This window comes from Oryx dammah, unplaced genomic scaffold (genome assembly GCF_014754425.2).
Source record: "Oryx dammah isolate SB20612 unplaced genomic scaffold, SCBI_Odam_1.1 HiC_scaffold_2, whole genome shotgun sequence".
NCBI classification, from domain to species: Eukaryota; Metazoa; Chordata; class Mammalia; order Artiodactyla; family Bovidae; genus Oryx; species Oryx dammah.
Genome location: NW_024070186.1, coordinates 153,632,746 through 153,653,960, shown reverse-complemented (window position 1 = coordinate 153,653,960; position 21,215 = coordinate 153,632,746). Strand labels below are relative to the sequence as shown.

General features: G+C 44.8%; 1 protein-coding gene across 1 annotated transcript; it reads left to right on the top strand.

Moving 5' to 3' along the window:
• The first annotated feature begins 1,025 nt into the window (after positions 1-1,025).
• On the top strand, positions 1,026-20,950 carry CUNH21orf62 (chromosome unknown C21orf62 homolog). The gene is made up of 2 exons (XM_040228233.1): positions 1,026-1,541; positions 20,041-20,950. The coding sequence occupies exon 2, from the start codon at positions 20,100-20,102 to the stop codon at positions 20,754-20,756; it is 657 nt and encodes a 218-aa protein (XP_040084167.1). The 5' UTR covers positions 1,026-1,541; positions 20,041-20,099; the 3' UTR covers positions 20,757-20,950.
• The last annotated feature ends 265 nt before the right edge of the window (positions 20,951-21,215 follow it).

Genomic DNA, 21,215 nt, shown 5'->3' with positions numbered 1-21,215 from the left:
TTTTGAACTGTGGAGTTGGAGAAGACTCTTGAGAGTCCTTTGGACTGCAAGGAGATCCAACCAGCCCATCCTAAAGGAAATTAGTCCTGAATATTCATTAAAAGGACTGATGCTAAAGCTGAAGCTCCGGTACTTTGGCCACCTGATGTGAAGAACTGACTCATTGGAAAAGACCCTGATGCTGGGAAAGATTGAAGGAGGGAAGAGAAGGGGATGACAGAGGATGAGATGGCTGGATGGCATCACCAACTCAATGGACATGAGTTTGAGTAAGCTCCAGGAGTTGGTGATGGACAGGGAGGCTGGCGTGCTCCAGTCCACGGGGTTGCAAAGAGTCGGACACAACTGAGCAACTGAACTGAAGATAGAGCAGGACTATATCTTTGTTTTTTGTTGTTGTTGTTGTTGAAGTTCGGTTGATTTACAATGTTATGTTAGTTTCTGGTGTATAGCAAAGGGATGTACACAGATATGTGTATATATATTCTTTCTCATATTCTTTTCCATTATAGGTTATTATAAGATATAGAGTATAGCTCCCTGTGTTATACAGCAGGACCTTGTTGTTCATCTGTTTTACATACGATAGTTTATACCTGCTAATTACAAACTTCTAATTTATTCCTCCCCCTCCCCTTCCCCTTGTAGTAACCATAAGTTTGTATGATGCTATTTTGGGGAGGGGGCATGCAGCATGAAGTGTGGAATCTTAGTTCCCCCACCAGGGATCGAACCCACACCCCCATGCATGGGAAGCTCAGAGTCTTAACCACTGGACCACCAGGGAAGTCCCTGGTAACCATGAGTTTGTTTCCTATGTGTGTGGGTCTGTTTCTGTTTTGTAAATAAGTTCGTTTGTATCATATTTTAGCGCTAGCTTTGGCAGCACATATACTAAAATTGCATCATATTTTAGATTCCACAGATAAGTGATATCATATGATCTTTGTCTTTCTCTGTCTGACTTACTTCACACACAGTGTAATAATCTCTCGGCAGGACTACTTCTTTGGAGCTAAAATGAGTTCATTTTCTCTCTGGAACAACTATACTGGGACAAGTTTTATACTAGTTTGGGTATTTGACGTAAGTAACAATTCACTGGGCCAAAAAGAGTGGAACAAAGCATGATCATGATAGTAAAAGCATCAAGGAGTCTTCCACGCTCTATGTTTAATCCATTCAATTTCCTGCTAAAGTAGAATTCCTCACATCACCGTCAGCCCTTCAGGTCAGCATAGAGCAGCAGTCTCCTTTGACTCTTCTGGAAACTTTCCACTTTGGAACTCCCAAAGAGTGGCCAGCAGTGACCAAGACGGGTTCTCTTCTGCTGTGTGGTTCATGCAACTGGAAGGCTGGCAGCGTGCTTCTGGTTGCCATGGAAATGACCAGGGCCACTGGCCTTCTGAAAACAGAAAAGAACAGCAAGTGCAAGAACAGGCATTCCGTCCTTCCTGCCGGCAGATTAAACCAGCTGTCAAGCCTGAGTGAAGGATCAGCCTGGGAGTGAAGGAGACAACCTCTTCGTGGAACTCTGAGATGTAAGTCATTTCTCTGTTCTTTTTTTGCAAAGCCTATCAGGCTTAACAGTTTTTAACAGCTTCAGATTTCTGCTGCATGGCAGGAGAGTTCTGTAATGTTTGAAGAGCCACCATCAGCACCACCTTCTGCAGTGTCTGTGTTTCCTGAATATAACGCACACTTATGAGTCACTTTCACCGTGAAACTCTCCTTTAAGCTTCCAGGCATGTGAATTGCTTTCTACTGCGATTCTCTTTCCTTTCAAAGGAAATGTTTTCAGAACATCAAGCAAAGAATGAAGTGGTCTTCTCATTATTCCCTAAATAGATAGACTCACTTAGGTTAATATTATGTAACAAATATCTCCCTGGAATCTGGGCTTCTTGTTTCTATTTTTAAGATCTGGCGAAAAGTGAAAAAAAAAAAAAGAACAAGAAAAATTCCAGCTATATTTCCTGTTGGTCTTTAACGCTAAATAAGAACTCAGTGAAAGAGTTATGTGGTATATCGCTTTTACTTATTGTGATCACAAGCAAAACTGGGAACTCTCAAAACATTGGTTTTTATTGTTTCTTCACTGTTTTTATCTAATAATGTTATATTTATCTAATGGTGTTATATTTACTGTTTACACACTATTCATTAGAAAACATAGGAAGACAAGAAGAAATCAAATTTAGATGAGCATCAACATTTAGATCAGTTAACTTTTTAAAGAATTGGTTCCTGTATTCAAAAGTGAAACAAACAAGATAAATACTATAGCAAAAGGCAACAGGCTTTCAGGGATGTCTTGGTCAAAACCAGTAACCCTTACACAATTCTACATATATTTCATTGTTTCATAAATATGTTTTGGGGAGTTTCTTAGCAATACGTGTGTTGGTGCATATTGAGGAAAGGAAATGTTTCAAAAGAACTGGGCGTAATATTCATAAAAACCTATCCTTAAAACTACCAAAAATATCGGACCTCTTTTGCTTGAAATTTTTTTTTGATGAAAAGATCTTTGGGAAGTTTTTTTACTTTTATTTTTATATCAAATAATTCAATGTAATGCATTATTTAAAATAATGTTTGAAAAGGAAAAAAGACTTCACATCATCTTTTTGACAGAAATTGGGCATTTTCTGAAAAGAACAGTCCGACAAAGCCTCTATGGAAATGAATACTTCTCAACAGCTGGTTTGGATCTCTCAATTTTCTTTTTCACCTCAGTATTTTAATTACTTAAACCTAGTATACTATCTCGGAGAAGGCAATGGCATCCCACTCCAGTACTCTTGCCTGGAAAATCCCATGGACTGAGGAGCCTGGTGGACTGCAGTCCATGGGGTCGCTAAGAATCCGGCACGACTGAGAGACTTCACTTTCGCTTTTCACTTTCACGCATTGGAGAGAGAAATGGCAGCCCACTCCAGTGTTCTTGCCTGGAGAATCCCAGGGACGGGGGAGCCTGGGGGGCTGCCGTCTATGGGGTTGCACAGAGTCGGACACGACTGAAGTGACTTAGCAGCAGCAGCAGTATACTATCTACCTTTAAAATTCAGGATCCGTGGAATTTCCTGGTGGTTCAGTGCCCCTCTCACTGCCAGGGGCCTGGGTTCAACCCTTGGTTGGGGAACTAAGATCCCACAAGCTGTGTGGTGTGGACAGAAAAAGCAAGTCAGATGCAGTGGTGGATCATGTCTCTGTGTCCGTGGTCGGAAGAGACCATCGCCGTTTTCCGGGGCTGTGTGATCAGGGGCCAGGTGTGCTGAGCTGGGGCACCAGGGGTCGGACCAGCTAAGTGTACACCCAGTCATTTGGCTTCCCAGGTGGCACTATTGGTAAGGAACCCACCTGTGAATGCAGGAGATGTAAGAGACATGGGCTTGATCCCTGGGTCAGGGAAGATCTCCCAGAGGAGGACATGGCCACCCGTTCGAGTGTTCTTGCCTGGAGGATCCCAGGGACAAAGGACCCTGGGCGGGCCATGGTCCATAGCATCACAGAGTCAGACACGACAGAAGCACTTACCACGCATACAGGCACACCAAGCCATTTACAGGAAAGGCTTGAGGGGTTTGCAACCATTGGCTAATTAACTCTCACAGGAACCTGTGTCAAGTAGAAAGCTGCATATTTTCGTTAAGACTGCCTATTGGCTCACTCTCGAGAAGTCTTTGTCCCATGTTCCCTCACCATGTCAAAAGAAGTAGCATTCAACCAGTGTTGTCCTTAAAGGTCTAATTTACAAGTGTCTTCTTAAAAAAAAAAAAAGTGTTCTGATGCTTGTGCAAAATGGAACTCTCTTCTTTCCTTTTGTTTCCCATTCATTTAGCTTGAGGTTTCTATACACACTTGAGGTTAAAGGCCACAGAATCTAGTAATGGAATCCGAGGTACGGGATGTCATGTGAGTAGGAACTCAACCCTAGGATGGGAAATAGGACTGTCATTTCCATCGTGACTCCCTAGAGTATATGTCGCTGTCTGGGTTCAAATCTTAGCTGTTTCCTTCTGGCTCTGTGACTGTGACCATGTTATGAAATCTCTCTGTGTTTCTGATAATGAAAATAGGGTCATAATATCTACTTTTAAGATTATTGCAAGGATTAAATGATATAAGACATGCAATAATACTTCAAACAGTACCTGGCACCAAAAGACACACTTATTAAATATTATTATTAATATTAAGGAAACCTGTAGTTCCTAATTTCAGTCATTTTTCAACACACATGTAACTCCCACATTTCTTATTTGAAAGTACATTGCCTCTTATCGATGACTGTTTTCTATATTTAGCTAGTTTAACCCTGGGAACACAGGGCTGAGGGGTAGTAAATGTTTGTGTGAGTGCATGTCAGTCACTCAGTAATGTCCAGCTCTTTGTGACCGCATGGACGGTAGCCCACCAGGCTCCCCTGTCCGTGGGATTTTCCAAGCAAGATACTGGGGTGGGTTGCCATTTCCTTCTCCAGGGGATCTTCCCAACCCAGGGATCAAACCCGTGTCTCCTGTGTCCCCTGCACTGGCAGGGAGATTCTTTACCACTGCACCACCCAGGAAGCCCAAAGGTTTGTGTAGTAAAATTTTAATGCAATAACATCTCTTCTTCATCCAGCCGTCTGAACTTTCTTAGGAGTCAAGTAGTGTACATTTGACAAGTTAAGTTTGAGGTGCCTGTTAGATATTCAGGTAGAGCTATCAAGTAAGATGCTGGATACATGAGCGTGAAGTTCAAGGGAGGATTTGGGAGCTGGATAATGACAAGCATATAGATAATACTGAAATGCAGGGGTCAGCATGCAATCTCCAAGGGAGTGGATATACACAGAGAAGGGAGCCAGTTGCTGAGCAAGGGGTATGCAACAGCATTATGGAAGCAGAGAAGATGCTAGCCCGATACTGAGAAGGAGTGACCACTGAGGTGGCAAGGAAACAGGGGCATGCAATGGAAAAGAGAACAGAAGGGTCTTTGCTCAGGAAGGAGGGAGTGGGCAACCATATCAAATGCTAGTGAGCAGTCAGGCAAAACGGGACAAGGAAATTAACCATTGGCTTAGACACATTGGGGAATGGGAGTCACCGGGAACCTGGTGGGGCCACCCTAAGGACAGCCTGATCAGAGTGGCTTAAAAATCTGACATAAGCAAGCACTGACTTTCTGTGTGACTATAGATTTGCTTATACAAGCTTGGTTTTTCCTTTATGGTTAACTGAGGTAGACCAATAAGAGGCTGGAGGCAGGCAAGAGCTCTCATCCGTGAATCTAGTCTACCAAAGATTCGTGAAAGATGTGAAGACAGTTTAAGAGATGAGGGTGGTTTCGTGTGTGTGTGTGTGTGTGTGCACGCGCGTGCACCTGCACTCAGTTGTGTCCAACTCTTTGCCACCCCGTGTACTGTAGCCCGTCAGGCTCTTCTGTCTGTGGGATTTCCCAGACAAGAATCCTGAAGTGGGCAGCCATTTCCTTCTCCAGGGGATCTTTCCAACCCAGGGACAGAACCCGAATCTCCTCCACCTCCCGCACTGGCAGGCAGATACTTGACCACCAGGCCACCTGGGAATCCTGATGGTTTCTTAGCAGATGAGAAATAGAAAACACTTCTGACACAGGGCAACATAAGCAGTATGAGGTAGCATCACACACACACACACACAGACACACACACCCCTATGCACACACGTCAGGACTTGTTCTAACAGTTTTCCCTGATGCCTCTTCTTTCCAGTTGTGACCTATTTCCCATTAAAGGACCATGTCTCATTTGCGTCTCTGAAATGCCTGGTCTCCCAGGTCAGTAAGGAAGCCAGGATCTTCTTCAAGGCCAGGAGCTCTAGAGGAGTCCTTTGGAGTGATGCCTACTCACCACTTCATGGATGTTCTATTTGACCCAAATTGTGTTGTCCAGTTTATCCACTGGAGCCCTGCTCTTGTCACAAAAATAATCTTCTGTGAGTCATCAGTGAGATCAGGAGGCATTCTTTTCACATAAAAGTCTCATTTTAGAATTGTTTTAGTCGTACAGGGAAATTGTGATGCTAGCACAGAGAGTTCCCATGTACCCAACAACCAGTCTCCCCTTTTATTAGCATCTTACATTGCTATAGTATACATTTGTCACCATTAATGAGCCAATATTGATGCATTATTATTATTAACTAATATCCATATTTTATTCAGATTTTTTATATACCCCATGTCCTTTTTCTGTTCCAGGATCTCACATTACCTTTAGTTGTAGACATGTAAAAACTCTTAAAAATCTTCCAAGAAAGCAACAGATTTCAAATTGCCTATGGTTCCAATATTTGTAACTAAAACCACTAACGGAAAAATTTAACCCTTAACTTTTCTGAAATCTAATCATTGAATGCAGATGAAAGGAAAAAGCTTAAGGCTTACATTTTAAGGAAATAGTTTAAGATACTTTATGGGAGTGTAATCACGTACAACTGTTAACTGGAAGACCTGAATCCCTTTTTATTGTTCTGGAAGCAGGTAATTAAAATATTAAAGGTCTACCAACATTTTTTGTTTCTCATCTCCTGGCAAAGGGGTTACTCTGGCTTATTTTCCTTGGCAACATCCCGCTCATATAATACAGGCCCAGTAATGTGAGCAAAGCTCTTCCCATGTTAGTTTTATAAGACTGGATGCTTAAATGTTAGATTGTTGGGAAGTTTGCAGCAGGGTTTTTATAACCCTTCAACCAAAAGCAATTCAGGCGATAGTTTCTGATGCCCACAAATATCTATGAGATCAATATGTACTCAACGCTGATTCTACTCATGTTTCCCTTTAGTCTGTGGAGTGAGGTGGAAGGATAGCAATCTGGGGCCCTGATTTGGGGCTCATGGTCCGCATCTTGGGTGACTGTGTTTCGTCTCGTGTCTCCATCAGATTCACAGAAATGGTCCAAGGCAACTGCAAACTTAGAGGATGCTCACTGGTAAAGTCACAAGAGGTTGGGGTTGCCTGTTGGGACTTATGCCAGATGTCATTCGATGGCCTTCAAGGAGATTCAGAGGCAAGACATAGGATACTGAGCTCAAATACACCCACTCTTTGACTAACACACAAAAGTTCATCATGCTTCCTCTGTCATGGCTGGGCCATGCACTGAAATTCATGCTGAAATGGATTTTGCTTGCTGATTTGATCATGTGCTACATTCCACAATTCTAGGAGGCAAAAGTAAAAGAGGAAGCAAAGGAGGGATACATGCACTCTGACTTAGCTAACATAGGGATGCACTTGAATAACACAAGTGTTTATGGAGGGCCTCCACGTGTCAGGCACCAGGGACTGGGGAACCAAGGTCAACCAGAAGACCAGGGCTTTGTCACATCAGAGATCCGACTTACACAACATGCCAACAGCCATGGGTCCAGCATCCAATGGGCAAACTGTGGGTGATATCAACATTCAGTTAAGCTCAGTGCTTTCAAAACATAAAATGCCTGTTTTCAGTTAGCTCTTAATTATCTCAGACTAGAAGCTTTTGAGAACATTAGTTCATTTCTATCATTAAACACATTTATCTGAAAGCAGCAATCCAAGTGATACTTGAAGAGATCCTGGCTTCACCAACCGCTGGGCACATATAAAGCTAAATTAACACTAATTGCTTATAATTGATTGGTTTGTGTTCCCACCTTCCTGATACAGGTCCTTGCCTCCTTCCATACCACTGTGTCTATACAATAAAGTCTCCTCTGATCATTTCTTGGGGTCCCCAGGATTGCCTTACCTGTGTTCCCAAGTGGTCCTTTCATGTGTCTCTGTGACCACTGGATGTTAACTGTCCCATGCTGCTGCTAAGGGGCTTCCTGTTGATTCACTTCCCAGAGAGCAGAGTTCAGGAGCATCCCAGTGTGTCCTCCAGGAGGGGCCAAATGATGCTGCCTGCCCCTCACTGTGCCAGACCTGGGCTACCCTCAGTGCAGAAGTGGGGAGAATGCCTCTGTCCCCAACCTCTAAGCCCCACATCTCAGAGCTCTTGAGAGCTGTCTAGGCAACATCTGCCTACAGCTCCTCTGGACTCAGCCCACAGCTTTAATTAGTCTGGGTTAAGAAGACTGAGCGCTGAAAACTTGATACTTTCAAACTGTGGTGCTGGAGAAGACTCTTGAAATTCCCTTGGACTGAAAGAAGATCAAACCAGCCAATCCTAAAGGAAATCAACCTTGAATATACATTAGAAGGACTGATACTGAAGCTGAAGCTCCAATACTTTGGCCACCTGATGCGAAGAGCCGACTCATTCAAAAAGATCTTGATGCTGGGAAATATTAAAGGCAAAAGGAGAAGAAGGCAGTAGAAGATGAGATGGTTAGATAGTATCACTGACTCAATGGACATAAATGTGAGCAAACTCAGGGAGAGAGTGAAGGACAGAGGACCCTGGCATGCTGCAGTCCATGGGGTCTCGAAGAGTCAGACACAGCTTAGCGAATGAACAACAACACAATGAAAAAGGAGAGACAAGTGCTGACGCTTCCCTCCGCCGACCCCTCCTCCAGACCCCCACACATCGTCATTATTCTGAGCCTGTTCTCCATTCAAATTTTCAGTGCAAGCCGTGTGTTAAATGAACCATTACTTTAGAGGTTTGCAGAGGTGGCTTTTGGAATGCTCTAATATCCCAAATATATATATTCCTATTATTACTATTAATTTAATTCTGACATTACAAAAGTCATAGTTTATGAACAGTACTAAAGTACTCTGTTGGAGCGGAGAAGGCGATAGCACCCCACTCCAGTACTCTTGCCTGGCAAATCCCATGGACAGAGGAGCCTGGTAGGCTGCAGTCCATGGGGTCACGAAGAGTCAGACACGACTGAGTGACTTCCCTTTCACTTTTCACTTTCATGCATTGGAGAAGGAAATGGCAACCCACGCCAGTGTTCTTGCCTGGAGAATCCCAGGGATGGGGGAGCCTGGCGGGCTGCCGTCTATGGGGTCACACAGAGTCGGACACGACTGAAGTGACTTAGCAGCACTCTGTTGAAGAAGACTCCTGAGAGTCCCTTGTACTGCAAGGAGATCCAACCAGTCCATTCTAAAGGAGATCAGCCCTGGGGGTGCTTTGGAAGGAATGATGCTAAAGCTGAAACTCCAGTACTTTGGCCACCTCATGCGAAGAGTTGACTCACTGGAAAAGACTCTGATGCTGGAAGGGATTGGGGCAGGAGGAGAAGGGGACAACAGAGGATGAGATGGCTGGATGGCATCACGGACTGGATGGACGTGAGTTTGAGTGAACTCTGGGAGTTTGTGATGGACAGGGAGGCTTGGCGTGCTGCAGTTCATGGGGTCGCAAAGAGTTGGACACGACTGAGCGACTGAACTGAACTGAAAGTACTCTGTGTATTAATATTACAGTTCTTTTGAGTAGTTGTAATAGTGAATAGCACTAATAGATATATATTAATATTACAACATGCATCTTGCTTTACTCTTATTTTAACCCTGTGTGGTTTCATTCCCATGCTATTTTAAGAGAAATGGTTAAGAAAAGACTCTTTGGATCCAAAATATTTAGTGAGTTTATTAATTATGAAAATACTTTAAATTGCATCTCCTGAAGACCTGAATTGCACGCTTGAAGCTGATTCTGCCTGAATTCCAACTTGGGGAAACACAAACTTGTACTTTTTCTTTCTCTAGATGAGGAAAGCCATCAGATGACAGTAAATAGTTGAGGTCCTACTGTATAATTCTAGAGAGAAACCGGCCGCCTCAGAGTCACAGTGAGCCCACTTTCCTGGCCCTCATGATGAGCTATGTAAACCTCCGTGGAAGGGAAGTGATTTTCATCAACAGAGATCGCACAAGGTGGTGACTTCAGAATTACCTAGGAGGGCGTGTGAAAACTGAGCGTTCATCCCTCAGACAGGGTGTGTGCCGCTGTGGAATGTGAAGAAGAAAGAAAAGGCAACGCTCATCCCAGTAAGAAGACATTGGCGAGAAACCCAGATTACCTTCAACATCGTAAGCGTTGAGATATTAAACAGTAAGCATATCATTCCTCTTTCCGATATCATCTTACATAGTGTTTACATAGTGTTTATCTCTAACCTGCTTCCTGCAGTGCGCTTGTGGACCAGAGTCAAAGAAAAGGAAAATGCTGAAAATCCTTTCTTTTTTTTTTTTTTTTTTCAAAAAATCCTTCTCAAGGTTCTTCACCTAAAGCCTTCATCCAGCAGCTCGGTGAGAATCTCATCTGTATAACACAGAGTAGCCAATATTTCCCCTCTGGCCTCCATGGGCAGAGTGCTATCACAGCCACGAACAAGTGGGAAGCGGGCCTGAGATCAGATGGCCACTGGGTTCTAGACAAGAGTCTCACCCAACACTTCTCCCATGCTTCTATTTATCCTTTGCTCTCCCTCTAACAAGGAGCAAGGTAGGGATAAGGCTTAAAGTGCTATCGCCTTGGGCAAGAATGTGTTTATTTAAATCTATATGAAGGCTTACCTGGAGTGCTGCAGTCCATGGGGTTGCAAAGAGTCAGACACAGCTTAGGGACTGAACAACAACAAAAATCATTTTCGACCCTTATATGAGAGTCGGTTTTTAGCACCGGGCACCTGAGTTTGAGTAAACTCCGGGAGTTGGTGATGGATAGGGAGGCCTGGTGTACTGCAGTCCATGGGATCGCAAAGAGTCGGATACGACTGAGTGACTGAACTGAACCTGGAAAGAGTGGATGGAAAGGAATTAAGATGAAGGTACAGCAAGGGGACATCAGGGCGGGAGCCTCGACCTCCTCCCCACCTCCTCAATTCCACCCTCTTGGTTCTCTCTACCCCCTCAAAGACTCCAGATATTGAAATGAATTTATCTGGAGAGCCTGGAGTTAGAAGGAGTCAGCAAATGGAGAAAGATAAACCATCAGAGAAAATGCAAGTGAAAAGTGTTTTTTCACTTAGAACTCTTTGTCGCCTGGTCTCTGCTCTTGTAATTCATTCTCCACCTGGCACCTTCATGAGCTTCCATAAGCACAGATCTACCCAGGTCGCCCCTGATTACAAACCCTCAGCTCCTCACTTTTGTCGCTTGCAGGGACCTCCAAAGAGGGGGTGTATATACACAAGCCAGTGAGGTGGAAGTGTTAATCACTCAATCATATCCGACTCTTCGTGACCCCGTGGACCATAGCCCACTAGGTTCCTCTATCTGTGGAATTCTCCAGGCAAGAATACCCACTCCAAGGAGTGGGTAGTAATGTCATTCTCCAGGGGATCTTCCTGACTCAGGGATCAAACTCAGGTCTCCTGCATTGCAGGCAGATTCTTTACTGGCTGGGCCACCAGGGAAGCCATTTTCATGATTCATCTCAAACATTTAAAAGTCCATTCTTTTTGTGTATTGTTTACAATGTAAATAATTAAGTGTGGTATTTCTAAAACCTTTATAAATTAAAAATTTTATCTGTTGGAAAGGGTTCTTATTAAAGGAGTGAAGATCAGAAGAGTTTGGAGACCAGACCCCTTAGCTTGGTTGGCATAGTCCCAGCCTCGTTCCTAGCCTCATGACCCAAAGACACACCAAGTACTCTAGGCTGAGATTTTGCTGAAATTGCTTTTCTATCTTCAGCATCTCAGCTTTCCTTATCCCAACCTCTCTCTTCTCAGTCCAGACAGCATGTTCTTTGGGAGTCTTTCGCATTCCTGCCCAACACTCGAGCTGTGTCTTTAATTAGCACCCACCAGTCACTTCACTTTACAGTTAGTTTCCCAGCTGTTTGTTTCCATAGTGCATGCAATGTTCTTTGGGCAACCCATTAGGCCCCTGTGTTAAGTGAGGCCATCTTGCCACTGTCTGTGTCAGCAAGCAGTGGGCACCCTTTTGATAAAATACACTCCAGAGTGTGGGTACATCTCTCCCTTTATGGGACACACCCAAGATTCCAAATTGTCTCCTTTTCTGGAATTCTTCTCATTTTCACCACCTCCAAATATTAGAGGATTTTTGCAGGGACACACTCTAGGGATGGCATTTGGGGGAGACATCCTTGCCTAGCTCCTCAAGTCCTGCATCCAAGTGGGTTTTTTTTGGGGACATCCAGACATTGGATTTCTTCTGCCTTTCTACCCCATGCTGCCATTCAGATTTATATTTCCGACCGTCTGCTTCTTACTGGAGCATCTCAGCAGTGTCTGGTTCTCCTCTAGTTTCTTCAATTGAGTCTTTTCCTTAAATTGCCTTTCCGCTTAAAAAAAAAATCACTCCTAATTTCAAATTAAACTTACTTCTGAATTAAAATTTGAGATCACTCTTCAGTTTTAATTGCTGCAAGGATTTGGAGAACGTTACTCTATATTCCCACAGTCATTTTTCTTGTCTTTTGTGTTAGGACTATAGAATTCAAAACATCGTTACTCATGACATTTCAAATCTGTTTTCAGGAAAATGGTCCAAATGCTATCCTCCCACTGACACACTATCTCCTTACTAGTAATATCTTCTTATAAACAAAACTAGTCCAGTTTGAAACGTTCCTTTTGGAGCCAAGTATAAACATTATCTAAATTTTGGGTGTAATCCTAGATCGGGAAGGAATCTGTGTGGAATTTGTTTTGAAGTTGTCTGATGTCTGTATCTGCTCATTTCAGGAGTCTTTGCTTTTGTGTAGCTAGCTGTTCACATTAATTGCACTCAGGGTTTCTCCAACTGCAATATAAAAATGATATTTGCACTAAGTCTGAATAGGAGCTCTGGTTTCTGGACATGTTCAGTGATTCCATGATCAAAAAGTTAATGATCATCCATGGTGTTCAGCCTCTTGCCTGAAAGGTTTAGGAGGACTGACACCACTTGAGCTTTTGTCGTGGTTGCATAAATTCATTCTTTGTGTATTACAACCTAGGTGTGATCAGTAACTTTTAGTGCCCACCAATACCCATGCTCTCCTCTTCCTTCCTGGCACACTGCTGGGCATCATTTCCAAGCTGCTTGCAGTCAGGTGGCTCAGTTCTGGCCCATGAAACGCGGGCAGAAAATGCTGTGGAGGACCTGTGGGCTCTAGAAGTTAGCATTAAAAAAAAAAATAAAGCCTGAGTCCCTGAATGACTGTGTGGAGCCGAGTAAATCCACCTTATGCCTTTGATGGCATTAGACTGTAATGTAAGGAAGCAATTAAACTTGATCGTGGTTTCACTATGCATTTGTTCATTTGTGGGCAGATTCTAGCATGGCATAAAAAGATGGGCACAGATAGATCCCATGGCCCCTGCCCCTTCCTATGTCCCTGCCCCTAGGGTTGTGGAGGGGGTTCATATTAGGTCACAGCAGGCAAATCTCAGTGATGGAGTGAGCACAGGAAAGGCTGCGACATTGAGAAAATGATGTGTCAGAGCAAGTCAGAGGATCCCAGCCCCACAGGACCCTTCACTGCCTTTTCCTACTGCTGCTCTAGTTTCCTACTTCCGTCTAGTCAAAGCTATGGTTTTTCCAGTAGTCATATATGGATGTGAGGGTGGACCATAAAGAAAGCTGAACACCCAAGAATTGATGCTTTTGAACTATGGTGTGGAGAAGACACTTGAGAGTCCCTTGGACTGCAGGGAGATCCAACCAGTCCATCCTAAAGGAAATCAGTCTTGAATATTCATTAGAAGGACTGATGCTGAAGTTCCAATACTTTAGCACCTGATGCAAAGAACTGACTCATTGGAAAAGACCCTGATGCTGGGAAAGATTGAAGGCGGGATGAGAAGGGGATGACAGAGAATGAGATGGTTGGATGGCATCACCGACTAGATGGACATGAGTTTGAGTAAGCTCTGGGAGATGGTGAAGGACAGGGAAGCCTGGTGTGCTGCAGTCCATGGTGTCACAAAGAGTCAGACATGACTGAGCAACCGAACGGAAATGAACTGACTGCTACTCGTGCCATCTTCATAAACTGTCCATCTCTCTATCCTACTTTTTGATTATAAAAATTCTGATCACCCTATGATAATTACATAGATAATTTTCCTTTTATCTTTCCCATTCAAGAAGTATTCCTCTAGTCGGATATTACCTCCCCTGTGAACTTAGCCACTTCCAGGGAGTCCTAGTGCAGACTGAATATCCCGTACAAATTGTGGTTATGATTATTATCACGTGACACTGTGACTATTGGTTCAGTGTGTCCTTGACTAGAGTGTAACTCCTTGACAGAGCTCCTATTGGCTTTATTTTTCTCCACTTATATCACAGTCCAGGCACAAAGCAAGTACTCAACAAATGTTTACTGAGTGAATGCAAAAAAAAGCCTAGTTTATCAAATGTCAGTGCACCAAGACTCCTTCAGCTGCTTAGTATAGAATCCCAATTCAGACTGGCTTGAATAGGGGAAAAGTGTGGTTCACATCTTTTTTAAAAAATCAGGAAAGAAGGTCACGACGCCATGTGCCACAACTACTGAGTCAGTGCTCTGGAGCCCTTGAGCTGCAACTACTGAGTCCACGCACCTAGAGCCTGTGCTCCTCAACGAGAGAAGCCTTTGGAACGAGAAGCTGGTGTGCCACAGCTAGAGAGCAGCCCCCGCCCTCTGCAACCAGAGAAAGCCTCTGTGCAGCAATGAAGACCTAGCGCAACCAAAAATAAAATAAATCATTTTTTTTTTTAAAAGAAAGAATGTTGGGCATAGCTTGATCTGGGTGATGAAAAACAAAAAAAAAGATTGTTAGGAATATCTTTCCACTTCTTATCTCTGTTTTTCTCTGGGTTGGCTTCACTCTCAAGCTCACCCCTTCTGGACACTTGGCACTTGCCAACAGATCCATGGGTCCCTTCTACAATTTCAGCAGCCTCCAGAGAAAACCATCCTTCCCACAGTGCCACCCCAACTATGGGTAGAGGCAGATCAAGCGGCTGGGGTAGGGACCTGTCTGCAGGTCCAGTGGCTGAGACTCTGCACTTCCAATGCAGGGGGACCATGTTCGATTCCTGGTCAGGGAACTAGATCCCACAAGCGGCAACTAAGACCTGGCGCAGCCAAATAAATAAATATTAAAGGGGGGTGGGGTAGGGTGGGGCAATGTGACACACTTGTACCCATTCTGCTTACGCCTGTTTGGAATTTACCCCCAAATGCATAGTGGAAAAGAGTCTGCCTGCAATGCCGGGGACGAGGGTTCGATCCCTGGGTTGGGAAGATCCCCTGGAGAAGGAAATGGCAACCCACCCCAGTATTCTTGCCTGGAGAATCCCAAGGACAGAGGAGCCTGGCAGGCCACAGTCCATGGGGGTCACAAACAGTCGGACAAGACTGAGCAACTGAGCACGCACGAATAGATATTAATACGTCATGAAAGTCGGGTGCTCACAATCCACAGTCAAGAAACTTAAAGAAAGAAACTCAAAGAAAGAAACTCACAGTAAGACTGAAGGAGAACAATGTCCTCATAGCATCTTTGAGGAAACCACGTAAACCCATTACCAGGGGCACTTGGCCCACTCTGTGCCCCTTCATGAAGCCCTATGCATCTGGCCTCCTTGGTCTGGCCTTCAATCTCCCTGACATCCAGAAGGCAGGGCTCCTGCTGAGGTCCGGCCAGGTCTTTGACTGCTGGGAAGTTGCTCACAAATCCCTTTGGGGATCTCCAGCCCAACTTGTTCTGGGAAATTCATGTTCTTTTCCTGTCTTCAGTTCAGTTCAGTCGCTCAGTCATGTCTGACTCTGCGACCCCATGGACTGTAGCACACCAGGCTTCCCTGTCCATCACCAACTCCCGGAGTTCACCCAAACCCACATCCACTGAGTCAGTGATGCCATTCAGCCATCTCATCCTCTGTCGTCCCCTTCTCCTCCTACCCTCAATCCCTCCCAGCATCAGGGACTTTTCAAATGAGTGTCTTACCCCTGTCTTTTTCCACCTGTGCCTCTGATCAGTATCAACACTCTAGAGAATGATATCAATACTTTGTTGCCAGGTTTCAGCTGATGGATAGATGCCCCTCCCTTCCTTTCCCTCCAAGGCTGGGAGCAAAGCAGGCCAGTGGTACTGGCGTCAGCATTCCTAGTCCAGGGATGTCGAGGTTTCTGGGACATGAAGTCCTAGAAACCTTCAGTGGAATCTGGGACAAATAATCATCTAAAATTGTCTTGTAATTAATAAATTATGCACTGTTCCTTACTAAATGGGGTACTTACCATCACATTGCAACACAATTTAAAACCGTTAAGCCTCTCGTTCAGGGAGAATTATGGCTCTACACATTTCTCAAACTCTTTCTTTTGCTACAAAATCAACTAATGAATAAATCCTTTAAGAAAACCCTGTGGAATATAGATACTACTAAATGATGTAAACAGGCAGAAAGCGGGTCTAAGAACTTGCAGTAAAACAAGTAAAACACACTCCGATATGGATGCATGGGTAAGGTGCATGCAAGCAAGAAGAGTCTGAATATCCACTAAGTTAAAATGGCAGAAGGGACACAGTTAACAAGAATATGTTGAATCTGTGTAGTAAACATATTACTCAGCCATAAAAAAAGAATGAAATAATGCCATTTGCAGCAATGTGGATGGACCTAGAGACTGGTGTGGGGCTTCCCTGGTAGCTCAGCTGGTAAAGAATCCCCCTGCAATTCAGGAGACCCTGGTTCGATTCCTGGATTAAGAAGATCTGCAGAAGGGATAGGCTACCCACTCCAGTATTCTTGGGCGTCCCTGGTGGCTAAGCAGTGAAGAATCCACCTGCAATGTGGGAGACCTGGGTTGGGAAGATTCCCTGGAGAAGGGAAGGGCTACCCATTCCAGTATTCTGGCCTGGAGAATTCCATGGACTATAGTCCATGGGGTAGCAAAGAGCTGGACACGACTGAGTGACTTTCACTTTCAGAGAGTGGTGTACTGAGTGAAGTGAGTTAGAGAAAGACAAATATATGATATCGCTTATATGTGGAATCTAAAAAAATGGTATAAATGAACCCTTTTACAAAGCAGAAATAGAGTCACAGATGTACAAAACAAACTTACGATTACTAAGGGGTAAGGGAGGGAAGGATAATTTGGGATATTGGGATTGACATTTATACAGTATTATATATAAAACATATAGTTAATAAGGACCTCCTACTCTATAGTACAGAGAACTCAATACTCTGTAACAACCTGTATGGGAATAGAATCTAAAAAAAGAGTGGATATACGTATGTGCATAACTGAATTACTTTTCTGTGCAGCAGAAACTAACCCAACATTGTAAATCAACTAAACTCCAGTAAAAATTAATTTAAAAAAATTTTTTGAAAAATCCATTGTGAGAAAAGAGAAAACCACTACTTATACTTAAAAAAAAAGTAAAACTCAAACTCTGTGGCAACGTCAAAATAAACACAAAGCACTATCAAACGTCTTATCGAGTTTCTTGAATGGACTCTTTGCTTGCCTCTCTGCTACGATCCTATGTGTGTATCTTCAGGAGTTCAGTTCAGTTCAGTCGCTCAGTCGTGTCTGACTCTTTGTGACCCCATGAACTGCAGCACGCCAGGCCTCCCTGTCCATCACCAACTCCCAGAGTTCACCCAAACCCACATCTATTGAGTAGGTGATGCCATCCAACCACCTCATCCTTTGCCGTCCCCTTCTCCTCCTGCCCTCAATCTTTCCCAGCATCAGGGTCTTTTCCAATGAGTCAGCTCTTCACATCAGGTGGCCAAAGTATTGGAGTTTCAGCTTCAATATCAGTCCTTCCAATGAACACTCAGGACTGATCTCCTTTAGGATGGACTGGTTGGATCTCCTTGCTGTCCAAGGGACTCTCAAGAGTCTTCTCCAACTCCACAGTTCAAAAGCACCAATTCTTCTGCGCTCAGCTTTCTTTATAGTCCAACTCTCACATCCATATATGTCTACTGGAAAAACCATAGCCTTGACTAGACGGACCTTTGTTGACAAAAAATATCTCTACTTTTTAACATGCTGTCTACTAGCTTCCCTGGTAGCTCAGTCAATCCCTGGGTAGGGAAGATCCTGTGGAGAAGGAAATGGCAACCCACTCCAATACTCTTGCCTGGAAAACTCCATGGATGGAGAAGACTGGTAGGCTACAGTCCACGGGATTACAGAGTTGGACACGACTGAGCAACTTCACTAACTGACTGACTAGGTTGGTCATAACTTTCCTTCCAAGGACTGACTTCCTCAGTTCAGCCTTCTTTATCTTCCTCTTTTGCATAGGTGCCCTTGGGGCAGGATCCAGGTTTTGTTTCTTTTTGTATCTTCACTCTCTTAGCCTCTGGTCCTCACACGCAGGCCTGGCCCACCTTGGGCACTGGAAGCAGAATCAAGTCCCATAGAACTCTTTGCTCATTTTCTCATTCTGAGCTGTATCTACAGGGCTAGCAAAGTGCCTGCCACCTAGGAAACTCCCCATGAGCAGTTGTTGGATGAATGGATGGATGACATTTTGACTGCTGTGAACCAATGTCTCACCTCCTGTCCAGGTGTGCTTGGCCGAGACGATTCGTTATCTCCTTACCCTCACTCCAGCTCCTGCTGACGGCCTTGTGCGGCCTGAGCGCCCACCCTAGCTGCCCTCTTGTAGCCTCATCTCGCTCCCTAAAGGGTGCGGGTCAGCCTAGCTCCTTACCCGCTGTCACCATCTTCTCTGGACACATGTTTATCCCCCCGGGCACTGACTTTCCATCAGTGTCTCCTTAGCACTCCTCCTGAGGGGGCCGTCACCAGATCCTGTTCAGAGGTCTCATTCCCAGCATCTTGCCGTGCCCACTGCCATATGGATAGATACCCAGGATTATATTGTTTTCTCTCTTTGGTCATCAGCTAAGTCAGGGGAAATTTACTTATTTTTGAAAAACTGAAATCTGGTGTCCTATTTCACAAGGTATGTCATTTCAATCACACCATGAAAGAAGACCACACACACATCAATTAAACGCCAGACACCCATAGGGCATTTTCACCCAAATTGGACATCAGGGCTGCTCTTTCAATTCAGCATGCATTCCTACCTAATTTGATCATTTAACAGTGTTTACATACTGTTTCACGTTTTGGAGAAATCAGTTCATAGGACTTCCCTAGGGGTACAGTGGTTAGGGATCACCTGTGAATGCAGGGGGCATGAGTTCGATCCCTGATCTGGGAAGATCCCACGTGCCGCTGAGCAACCAAACCCACGTGCCACAACTACTGAGCCTGCGAACTTGAGCCTGTGCTTGGCAACAAGTGAAGCCACAGCAACGAGAAGCCTGAGCACTGGAAGGAGGAGTATCTGCTGCTAGCCACAACTGGAGAGAGCCCATGAGGCAGCAAAGACCCAGTGCAACCAACTAAAGAATAAAAAAAATTTAAATCAATTGATATGGTTTGTTTGGGGGAAAGGAGTTGGTAAATCAAGATCCCTGTGATGAATTGCTGTGCAATGGGTCTTTTCCTTGTCTAGTGACACAGTTAATGTGGACTACAATCCTGGTCTCGGAGACCTGGAAAATATGAACGGTAGTATAAACAGAGTGATAAGAGGGAGGGGAGCATGTTTGTCTAGTTAGACATTGAGGTTTACCATTAACTGTTTCATCATCGGTATGTGTGCTGCGTTAACAGATAGCACGTGGGTAGCTGATTCCAACAAGAAACCGCTTGTCTCCTGAATTCCAGGAAGTCAGATATTGAGGGGGAGGAGGGAATGAGCATGCTTAAGTGGGTAAGACAGACAGTACCCTCCAGTCACTTCAGTTCTCTGTCCACAGGCAGTAGGTCTCCTCCCCCGGCATCTACTCTTTGCTTGCTTGTTGGCGTGTTCGTCTCACCACCAACAGACACCACCGGGAGTTTTCCAGCTCACTTATTCAGATTTCAGGGGCCTGGTTGCTGCCCACCCCCACCCCAGGCTCTTAGAAAAGAGCATGCCCTACGCTTGGGCTCCTAGCATCTCCTACCTTTGCTGAAACTGCAAGTGAGAAAGTTTATGACATGTTATTTCGGGGGTTCCTTTTTTCCCAGAAGTTGCTCGTTTCTAAGTAGAGGCTGTGATAACAAAACTTATTTTCTTTCAGGTGAGTTTCAATGAATCGGCTCATGAAGGGGAACCTGGCTGGCCTGCGCTGAGACGAGAATGGCACCTCCTTCTGGGCACAGCATCTTTCTGATCGGTGCGCTGGGCGTCTTTGCACTCAACTGCTTCACCAGGGCTCAGAGGAACGGCACGCTCATTTTCACCAAGGAAAACACCATTCGGAAGTGCAGCTGCTCAGCAGACATCCGGGACTGTGACTACAGTTTGGCCAACCTGATGTGCAGCTGTAAAACCGTGCTGCCTCTTGCCGTTGAGCAAACGAGCTATAGTGACCGTCTGACCATCTGGTTCACAGACACGTCTGCGCTGGGGCTCCTGCTGAACTTCACGCTTGTCCGGGACCTGAAGCTGTCCCTGTGCAGTACCAACACTCTCCCCACTGAGTACCTGGCTATTTGCGGTCTGAAGAGGCTTCGGGTCAGCACGGAGGCCAAGCATCCCTCCCCTGAACAGAGTTTACTCATCCACGACGATGGGGAGAGTGAATCCAGAGAGAAGCCCACGTTCCAGCGAGGCTGGCAAACCTGTATGTATCTCGCCTTCTTAGACATGGCACTCTTCAACAGGGAGTCCGCCTTAAAATCATACAGTGTTGCGAACTCTGCCAGCATGGCCAACAACTTCCCCTACTTTTCCCACCTTAAAACCTTCCCAGTTCTAAACAACAAAAGCTACATTGTCACCTTCATTTACTAACATCGTAGCTGTGCCCGTCCTCCAGGGACTTCGGCATCTGCTGGGTGATCTCAACAAGGGATCTGTGAACAAGGTCATGGGTATTCCTAGCCTCAACTTCACTTCTCCTCTAGCCTCCTTTCACACAGAGCCAGCCCTTTGCTCCACCCATGCCTGGCCCTGGGAAAACAAAATAAAAATAATCAAAAAACCTACTTGATTCAGTCTAGAAGCATATGTTGGGGGCCAGCTAGAGGCTAGGTTTTTGCTACTAAGGGAGGGTAGGGAAATGTTAGATCAGTGCACCCCAAGGACTGCTTAGTGGAGCTCAGCAGAGGGGATGAACCCTAAAGAAAGGCGTCTTCCAGGATTTCCCTGGTAATACAGTGGTTGACACTTGCCTTTCAATGCAGGGGGTGCCAATTCGATCCCTGGTCAGGGAACTAAGATCCCACATGCCTCATGGCCAAAAAACCAAAA